Genomic DNA, 10,031 nt, shown 5'->3' with positions numbered 1-10,031 from the left:
AACCGGCAGCTGGAGGTACCCAGGGCCCGGCCTTCCAGGAAGAGAGAATTTAACAGGCAGAGCTAGGAGTTAGCTGGCTGCAGGGTCCGTGTGGGTGCTCGGGGCTGGGTGACGGTCCTGGGCTCGGTTACCTCGGCGCCTCTGGGTAGCTGTTGTGGCATTGCTGTGACTCAGCGCAGTGCAGGGTCCGGCCCACAGCTCGTTAAGCACAAGGAGCAATGGATGCAGGGGGGTAGTGGGCCACAGGGACCGGCTGGGTCGGAGGATGGGATCCGCGACCTGCCCCCTCCCTTTGGCTTGGCCAGGCAGCCCCGGCTGACTGGAGGGCAGGTGATGCAATCCACCCAGAGGGCTCGTTAGAGGAGAGGTGAGGCTGTGTGTGTTGTTTGTTGCTAGCAGAGACCTGGGACCTGCTGGCGCCAGCCCTGGGCCTAGGGGAGATTTGCACATCCCTGCCCTCCTCTCTGGGGCCCGAGAGTGTGGCTGGGGCAGGGCGGGCAGAGAACCCGCGATGAACCAAGCTGCCAGAGCCACGGCAGTGCCAGGGAACTCAGTACGGGGGCCCCAGTCGCTGAGCAGGGCTGGGCGAGCGCCACAGAGCATGTAGAGACCTGCAGGGGGCGCTGCAGGTCAGCATTAAAACCGCTGCCCCCATGCGGCGCTAGAGAACAGGGTGCCAGCAAACCGGGGCTGGCCAATCTATCAATGGCTGAGTGCCAGCAGCCCCCGCGGGCAAGGACAGGTGGGTCCTGGTGCCCAAGAGCTGGGCTGGGCTGCCAGGAAAAGGAGCCAACAGTTAACTGCCCCCTTCCCAGGCAGGGTGGTCCCCGTGCCTGCCTAGCCTGGGCAGCAGGCTGGCGCGGCCCCACTGAGCACAGCGTTTTTGGTCAGTCCTGGTGCTCAGGCAAGCAGGTGAGGGTGGGATTCAGGCAGACAGGGCCCTGGAGCCAGAAGCAGGGCAATACAGGCGGCAGTTGTGCAAGACACCCCCCCTGTTTGCACACACACACACCCGGGAGCAGCAGCACAGATAGGGGAGAGTTCAGCTGGGCCGTCTGGGTCCTGGCAGACAAAGGGCCAGCGGGGATGGTGGACGGGGGACTGGGGAGGCCACTGCACAGCTCCCTCTGAATCTGAGCCACGTGGGATGTGAAGGAGAAAAGCCAGTTCCCCAGCCCTGGAATGACCTTGGCCCCTCTCCTGCTTCGGAGCAACCGACTCCCACACAATACAGCCTCCCCCACATCTGGCTGGAGAAGCTGCTGGCTGCGCCCTGGGGGCACCACGCCCACGCGCTCCCCTGGCAGCCGCAGCGTGAAGCCCTTTGCCACTCCATTGTTTTCTTTAAAAATAAATACTAAATAATGCAGAGATTAAATATTCTTCGTGGGCAGCTGGTGCTGGGGGGAGGTGTGTGGAGGAAGGCAGCTTACAGGAACAGCTGCCCATGCGAGAGCACTTTGCAAATGCAAAACAGCTCAACCAAACCTTCAAGTGCTAATGTCTGCCCATGGGGCCGAGCTGCAGCTCCGAGGGGTCTGGGGCAAGGCCTGGGACCCCCCCTCCGGCAGCCCCTCCCAGGTAGCTGTGATGCCTAGCGGGTGTGGGGGTGGCAAGCCCTTAATTGGTCACTGGGGATCCTAGCTAGCGCCATGGGAGGGCTCTGAGCAGATGGAGCCAGCTGGCATTGATGCAGATGCGAAGGGTCCCCTGCCCGTCAGCCGGGGTGGGAGCTGCGAATGGGGACATGGCCTCTCCGGAGTCTGGGAGCTGGAACATACGGGGGCTTTGCAGCGTGGGGCTCCGGGGGACCAGGTATTTTGGGAACCAAATAGGCATGAAGCCCTCCCCCCCCCCCATTTCTCTCCAACCCTGGACTGTACCACTTAGAAACATAGACTATCAGGGTTGGAAGGGACCTCAGGAGGTATCTAGTCCAACCCATTTCCTAGGCAGCAGGGGCACAACTCTCCCCCCTCCACCCCCGCCCCAAGCAGCAGGGACACAACCACCCAGAGCCAGCGGCTGTAAAAATAGAGCTTTTATTACAGGTTGTGTCTTTGCAGCACCATGGAGGTGGTGGCTGGGCAGTGGGTAGCAGCGGTGGCGCATGCTGGTGGCAGACAGGGGGGGGGTCATTTGTGGGGGGGGGGTCAAAAATAAAATGGAACAAAATTCTAGAGAAGCACAAAACTTCCCTGCGGGGAGCGGAGCCCCGGAGCCGAGCGCTGCAGCAGCAGAGGGGTGGGCGAAGGCTGCAGTCAGTGCGCCTCTGGGCCCAGGGAGGAGAGGGACGGGTAGCAGCCAAGCCAGGCTGGCTCAGCGGGGGGGAGGGGAAATATGCCGACAGAGGCGTCTCCTTGGGCAGTGCCCCCATGGCTGGTACGTGCTCACCCCGAATAGCCAGGCTGGTGCAGCACTCCTGGGACAAGCAGCCAGAGCTCGGCACGGGGAGGGCTCTGCCTGTTCCCAGGACAGTGGCCAACAGTCGCAGGGACGACTGTCATGTCACCACCGTGGCAGTTGTATCAAAGGGGGGGGGGGAATACCCATGAGCCCACGGGGCAGGCCAGTGGGTTCCCCGGACATGTTACGGGGAATCAGAGACAGCGCTGGGGTGTGAGGGTCAGTGCTGGCGCTGCCAGGCCCCTGGGCACCCAGAGAGCGCCCTGCCCTGTGCCCACCCCCCAGCTCTGCCCATTGTCCTGGAGGCGCAGCTGACCCCAGAGCGCTGACGGGCCGGCCCCGCCCAGCTGAGTGCTCCAGCTGCCGCTGGCCCATCGGGGATGAGCCGGGGTGTGGGGGGAGTCCCCGAAGGCCATTCGGGAAACCTCCCATCCCCCGGGGGCTGATTAGGTGCCACCGGGAATGAGGACCCCCGGTGTCCCGAGGCGCTAGCTCCCCTCGCCCAGCCAGGCCTGTCCTGCGGGCTCCTTTGCTTTTCAGAGCGAGGGCCGGCGCTGCGCCCGGCAGTCTGGAGCCCGCGCTCCCAGCCTAGGACGGGCTGAGCAGGGGGCTCTGGCTCGGCTGCCCCTCTCCTGAGCCCGCTGATGCCTTGGCCCACTGAGAACAGGCCTGAGACCCCCCAAACTCAATGCACGGGGCCGAGTCACCAGCCATACAGACAGCAGCACCAGCCCTGCCCGGAGCAGGGGCCGGCTCCCCCCGTGCTGGCCCAGAGCTGCCCGTCCGTGTCATCGGGGGCGGGGGAGAAAAATCCCACCAGGAAATAAAAAATGTTAAAAAACCTTTGGGAAAAATAGTATCAAAAGGCTTTAAATCCCCCCTGCCTCTGCTGGTTTGCGGAGCTGGGGCTGCAGGCCCCAAAGCGACCCCACCCGGCCGGGGCCTGGCCATGTGCCCCGGGCAGTGGGAACAGGGCAGCTTTATGGGGAAGTTCCACCTGGGCAGAGGGGCTTCCCCTGCTATCCTAAACCTGAGCACTAAGGCCTCCCCACCCACCCCCCGTTCCCTGGAGCAGGGCTCATCCGGCCTCCCCCTGCCCCCCGCTCCTTCGCACAGAGGAGCTGGAGATGCTGGCGGCTTGTGGCGGGGGCAGCTGAGGTCCCGTGGGGGGGAGCAGGCCGGGAAATGCCACCGTGCAGGCTCCCAAGCACGGGCACTTGGTGGCAACAGCCTAGAGGTGTTGAAATCCATCTCAGAGCCAGCCATGGCCCTGCGTGGCCTGCAGCCTCCGGAGGCTGGTTGGGGGATGCACGTGCCCGGACGAGAGGCTTCGGCCAGTGCAGAGAACACCCAGGAGCCAGGGCGGCCAGGCAGGGCTGTGTTGGAACAGAGGATGCTGGTGGATCACGTGCACATCCCCCTCCACCCCCGCAGCGGGGTGACAGATCCAGCACGCACTGAGCCAGGGGTTACACTTGCACGCCGGGACGTGCAGTTTTGGGGAGGCGCAGCTTGGGCAGAGGGAGAGGGTTGTGTAGCAGGTGGAGATGTGACCCCCAGCCCCAGGGGAGTTGCTGTCACGCTCCCCAAATGGGCAGAGCCTGCCCCTCCCCCAGCTACATCCGTAAGGCGAGTTCCAGACACAACCTTGCAACGCCTCGAAACTGAGCCCTAAGCTGCCGAACACAAAGCGGCTCTGAATCGGCCCGGGGGGAGGGGGAGAGATTACGGGACTGGCCCAGGGGCTGCACAGTCCAGCCCTGCAAACTACTGCCCCGGGGACTTCCACAGAGTCGGGTGGGGTCAGCCAGAGCTGGTCCGGCCCTGCCGGGCCTGGTTTCCAGCATCGTACGTTTCACGCAGGCCGTTCGCTCTGGAAATTACACCGAGCCCGACCCCGCTGGGCCACCAGCGCAGCCCCCACCCCCTCCGCGGGACCTGACCCCGTCCAAGTCAGGCAAACACATACTGAAGATGGGAGCGGAAGGCTGCGACGAGAGCGGCGTATCGAACTCCCGCCGGGGGAGCAGAGAGGTACCTGGCTTGGGGGCGCTCCAGGCCTGCAGGGCGCCCGTGGGGCTGGTCCGGGGGCAGAGGACAGGTCCTCCGAGGAGTTCTAAGGCTCTCAGAATAAATTCCTCGTCACAAACAAAACCCGTCATTTTGTAGAAAATGCGCCCGCTCCGCAGCGCTGTGAGCAGGTGGGGTCACAGCTGGAGCGGGAAGTGCCCTGGAAGAGCCACAGGGGGGCTCTCATCCACCCCCCGCCCGGCCCCCAACTCTTGCAATTCACCTGCAGAGAGAAGGAAAATCGACGCTGGCAGAAAGGAGCCATCATCCCAACGACATCACCGGAAACCGCTGGCGAGGCCCCCCCAGCACGCTCCATCCACTCGGCTCGCTGCAGCTCCCAGGCGAGCGGTACAGGAGGCGGGGGCGCGGCGGGGGTTATGGGCAGAAGGCGGGGGGGTGTCAATGGAAGCTTTCTGAGTCTGATCTGCAGCAGAGGTGTGTCGGGGGGTGGCTCTGAGAGGAGCAGTTGGGGAAGGCTGGGCCAGGGCCGGCAGGGGGCGAGGGCAGAGGGCACAGGACCGGGGAACCTGCGAGCGAGTAGGGAAGACTGGGAGTCTGACCGCAGAGCGGGGCAGCTTGTGTCGATGGGAGGTGGGTCCCGTCCACGTCCGCCCGGGGCAGGCGGTAATGGCTGGAAGGCGCGTGGGATGAGTCTCTGGAAGCGTGGAGCCCCTCCGGCTCCCGGGGGCTGTCTGGGGGCGAGCTCCAGGAGCCAGGGACCTCAGCAGAGGTGGTGCCGGGAGAGACTCCAGCGTCCCCCGGCGGTGGTGACAGTGGCACCGAGATGGAGGCGTGAGCTGAAGGCAGACGAGGTGGCACTGCCGCTGGGGGCAGTCTGGGTGGCTGCTCGCTCCCGCTGCTGGGTTTCGGGGGCGGGGAGGAGAGAACGGGGAGGCCGTAGGGGCAGGCCAAGGCTGGGGCGCACAGCAGCTGGCTCCGGAGCAGGTGCATCATGCGCTGCAGCTCCCGGCTGAGGTGGGAAACTTCCTGGTTGAGGTTATTGATCTGGAAAGAGACACAAACCGTGCTGAGCGAGGGGACAGTGCCCCGAGGAGGCGGCGTCACGCCCTGTGCCCACACCCCCTGCCCCCAGCTCAGCAGCGCCCCGCACTGGCGCCAGGCATGGCCAGTCTACTCTTCATGCTGGCTGTTGCCCCACTTCCAACGGAGAAGCAAAGGATTCTGGGAGCATGGGGCAGGGACGCCCCTTTGGATCCGGCTGCTCCGGGATCTGCAGCCAGCGGAGTGTGGATCAGGACGCGGCTGGTGGTGGGTGACCTGACCGGGGTGTGTGTGTGTGTCAGGGTTGCTGTGACGCACCCCCAGAGACAGCAGTCTATCTAGCGCCTGCCTGCGGCCCCAGCACAGTCCATTGGGGCTCTTTTACCCCATGCATCCACTTATCCTGACCTCGGACAGCGCGGGACACGTGCCCCGACTTGCCCACTGGGCCTATTGCCCTGTGTTTGGTTCACCAGCCCCATTGGCAACGCACCCCAGGGAAGTGGCTTGTTACCTGCTGCTGCTGCAGAAAGGAAAAATAAGCAGCGGAAGCAGGAGACCTTTTGTTATTGTAGGTCCTATCCAAAAAACGTTTAGTGGCCACTGCTGTTACCTCTCTGCAGGGATGGGAGGTGTAACCTCCTGCTGGATCCGGGACGCTAATTGCTCACCCAGCTACTCACAGCAGCCCAGTGTACCAGCCCTGCCTCTCCTGGGGGCCGCTGTTTACCATGCACACTGGCTGCAAAGGAGAGGGAAGCCCAGAGGGCCAGGACCCAGCAGCAGCCCCCGCAGCGGGTAGGCCCAGCCCCAGCCCGCTGATGAGCCAGAATCAGTCAGAGGGGACGCGCTCTCCGCAACCCGGCCCTGCTGGTCTGTGAGCTTCCACACGTGGCCACGGAGCGCCTTGGCCACAGGCCATGGGGGACGTAATACGAGGACCTCCCTCGGGGATCTGAGGCCAAGATCATGGCTGGCTACGGACAGTCTAGAGTCCCAGCACAACCCTGACATTAAGCCACCCTGAGGCTGCTCTAGCTTACGCCAGGAAACATTTCTGTCCCTGCAGCAGCCTGGAACCTGGACAGGGCAAAGCCCCCACGCTGCTCTCCCGGGCTGCAGCGAGCAAGCGGCCTCACTCCGGAGCTGCCCCCAGGCTACAGAGACCCTGCCTGCTACATAGCTACCCTACCCTCCAGCACACAGCCCGCGGGAGGTGGGAGCAGGCACGGAGGAGGAGGGGCTGCTCCTGGACCTGCGTTTGTTGCTATGAAATCCTTACAGAGACAGCCTGGGCTCATTGTAAACCCGATCGCCTGAGTCAGGGCAGAGCCGCCGAACAGCCCGATCCGGAGCGGGCTCAGCGCTGGCAGCTGGGGCCACTTCACCTCCTGCAGAATGCGCCAGGCAGCAGCGGGTCGGTCGGTGCCGGGGGGGTCCAGGCGGATGCGAACCCCAGGAGAGCCAGCCCTGCAGCGCCCACCTCTTCTCCCCCCCACCCCCCGCCCCGGCCGCAGGGGCTCCAGGCTGTACCTCGTGGTTCAGTCTGCTGACGTTCTGCTTTATCTCCTCCGCTTCTGCGCCTAAGGCTGGGCTGGCCTCATCCGTCCCTGCAAGGAACCCCAGACCGATCTCAGGGGAAGGCCGAGCGCCCCCATGGGCCTTGACCCAGCCCACTGGGACTCACGGCCATGCCAGGACAACAGGCCAGGGGCAAAGCCTCCCCGAGCGAGCCCCGCATCCATTCACCTGGCCCAGCATTGGGACCGGCCGACCCCTTGGCACACAACCCCTCCCCCGCCAGGCCTCATTCTGGGCCCAAGCCCCGAACGTTCGGAGACGGGGGAGCTTCTGGATGGGCGGAGTGGGAGGGCGCCAGCTGCCCCCCCCCACAAGCTGTTCAGGCCTGGCTAGCAGGAGTTGGAGCTTTTCCGCCAGCATCTGAACTAGCCGCTGCTCATCCCAACGCCGCGCGCTTGGCTCTGCCTCCAGGGACCGAACCAGCACAAATGACTTCACCGCCCCGTCCCCCCAGGGGCCGGCCAGCATGAGTGACATGCCCAAGGGCACACGGTGAGTCACAGCCAGGGATAGGACCCAGGCGTCCTGACCCCCTGCAAACCTCCTCCCCTCCAAACCCTGGGACAAGCACTCCCCAGGCCCAGAGGAAACAGTCGCTTATTCATGTCAAGCCGTTCTCCCTGGGCCAGAGCGCGCCTCCTATCCCCAGCGCCGTCTGGCCCGGAGCCGGGGCAGCGCCGGGGCAGCGGGCGGTTACCGGACGTCGGCGATTCTACGACCGAGCTCTGCTGAGGCGGCTCCACGTTGAAATGGAAGGTTTGCATCTCCGATGTCCCGCCATCATCCTCGATCCCGTCAACGACCCTAAAGGGGGGGGGGGGTTAATCCTACTGACATGATCGGCTGGCGCAGCACCGCTGGGCATCGCTAACCGGCCCCTTTGCCTCCCGGGCACGGGTGGAAATTCAAGCAGAACCCGACTGGGGAATGCAGTCTGGGCGGCCCGGGGGGACTGAGCCCCAGGCTCGCTGGCCCATATGGGGCAACTCCCAATGATTTCAGCGGGGCCAGCTGAGCGGAGGACGGCAGCTGTTGCCACCAGGTGCCTGAGGTGAAATGAGCCAGTGGGTCTCAGCCCTGATCCAGGCAGATGACTCCATGGGCCGATCCCATCCCCACCCCGTGGCACTAACCGCCCACCCCCATGCTGGCAGCACCAGCAGAGAGGCCAGGGCTGGGTGGGGAGGGGAGACTGAGCCACTCATCTCTAGGGCAGGCGGGGCGGGCTCAAGGGGAGGGGTGTGGGCGCATGGCATGGCCAGGCAGGCGTGTGGGGTGCTTGCCTCGCGGCTGTGGGCGATAACTGGAGTATTCAGCCTCCAGGGCTCTCAAGCCGGGAGCTTCCAGCCCGAGGAGCTGGAATCCCCCTAAGCCACTGGGGTGGGAGATGCACCAGGGCCTACATCACACAGGCAAAACACACCCGAAGCCACTGTGAGTGCGATGCACACGCTGGGGCCAGCCAGCGCTGCAGATGGGCAATTGCCTGGAGAACTGGTGAGAGCTGTGCAGGCATGTGAATGAGGCCACGCATGCTCCAGGCATGCAGAGAGTTGCTGTCTTTCCAACATGTGCACACACGCGTGCTAATGAGTTCACCCCTGTCAACGTGCGCAGGCGTGCGAGCACACGGCGATGCACTCAGATGTGTGCAGCCGAGGCACACGTGCAAACCTTCACACTCCGGTTTGGTGGCTTGCCACACAGCTGCAGGGTCCCAAGAACATGGCGCTGCCAGCGCTGCCCGTCCTTACCTGGGGCTCAGGTCCGGGGGGCCGGAGGTGTGCAGGGAGGGGATGAGGAGCTTGGCTGGCTTGCGGCCGTTGCTGCTCTCGTCGTCTCTCGGACACCGCGGAGAGGGGCTCCTGCCCCGGCTGCAGCGGGCGGGGGAGCGGCAGGTGCGGCGCAGAGCTGAGAACTGGCGCAGCTCGTCGCCCAGCAGGCTACTGAGAGAGCCACGCCGCACGGGGCTGTGCAGGGTGGGCAGCAGCAGCTTGCGGTGGGTCAGGCTGGCGGGCGAAGGGTGAAAGACGTCGTCGGGCTCCTCCTGGTCCTCCAGGATGGAGTGGAGGGGCTTCTCAGGGCTGGCGCCGCTCTCGGGGCGAGGCTGTGGGCAGAGGGAGGGAGCTGGGTGACAAGGCGAGGAGACTCGTCCCAGGGCTGCTGCACCTGGCGCTGGCCGCTGGCTCGAAGGGCAGGACATTCCCCGGGGAAATGCCCTCCTGGCATCGCCCAGCCAGGCCCGCGGGGCAGGGAGAGCGAGGAAGTGGGCTCCCTGCTCCGAGGCCCCTCAGGTGTGTGTGGTGTGACTGCAGCCAGCCCCTCGGCACTCAGCTCCTGAAGTCGGCTCGGCTCCATTCGCCTGCAGGCTGAGCCAGGAGGAGCTGCCACGGCTTGGTCCCCACCACTGCCCAGCCCAGGGGCATGGGAGTGTCCTGCTCGGAAAGGCTCGAGAGCGGGGGAGTCACTCTGGTGAGCGGCCACTTCCTGCCTATTGCGTTTGGTTCAGATGAGCCCCTGGCACTAAGAGAGAACTCAGGGGGGTACGAGCAGCTGCCAACCCAGCCTGGCACAAACCCAACCTACCTGGGATAACCGAGGGGATCTGGGAAATCGCAGGAGCCCCTGGAAACAAAGCAGAGAACGGCTTGTTAGTGCCACCCAGCAAACTCCATTCAGACCAACACCCACTGGTACCGGCCACCTCCGAGTAGCCGCCCGCCGCTGGGTTAGCAGAGGAGGACACTGAGCAAACGCTAGGGATCCTCCTGGCTCCGGACATGGACAGGAAAGGCAGGAAGAGGTTTCCCCACCAGTACCGGGACAGAATAACCCAGCCCTCCGCACACCGCGTCTCTGTCTCAACGTCCACCTCTGCCCGGCCGCCTGTGCGGAATCTCGCTGCTCTGGGTCTGACCTGTACGTACTCTGCGCCTGTGATCCCCTGCCCCGGCCGCTGCTCTGGGTCT

General features: G+C 64.8%; 1 protein-coding gene across 1 annotated transcript in view; it reads right to left on the bottom strand.

Annotated features, from left to right (window-relative positions):
- Positions 1–4,613: 4,613 nt before the first annotated feature.
- The window catches only part of KCNH4 (potassium voltage-gated channel subfamily H member 4), an 18,300-nt gene continuing 12,882 nt past the window's right edge, over positions 4,614–10,031 (bottom strand). The window contains exons 10-15 of the mRNA XM_026654659.1: positions 9,649–9,687; positions 8,817–9,169; positions 7,747–7,866; positions 7,015–7,075; positions 5,040–5,484; positions 4,614–4,699 (exon numbers count right to left, since the gene is read on the bottom strand). Coding sequence (XP_026510444.1) covers positions 4,614–4,699; positions 5,040–5,484; positions 7,015–7,075; positions 7,747–7,866; positions 8,817–9,169; positions 9,649–9,687 — 1,104 coding nt within the window. The remainder of the gene's footprint in view (positions 4,700–5,039; positions 5,485–7,014; positions 7,076–7,746; positions 7,867–8,816; positions 9,170–9,648; positions 9,688–10,031) is intronic.

This window comes from Terrapene carolina, unplaced genomic scaffold (genome assembly GCF_002925995.2).
Source record: "Terrapene carolina triunguis isolate 2854851 unplaced genomic scaffold, T_m_triunguis-2.0 Scaffold193, whole genome shotgun sequence".
Lineage (NCBI taxonomy): Eukaryota > Metazoa > Chordata > Testudines > Emydidae > Terrapene > Terrapene triunguis.
This window is presented reverse-complemented; position numbering and strand designations above follow the sequence as displayed.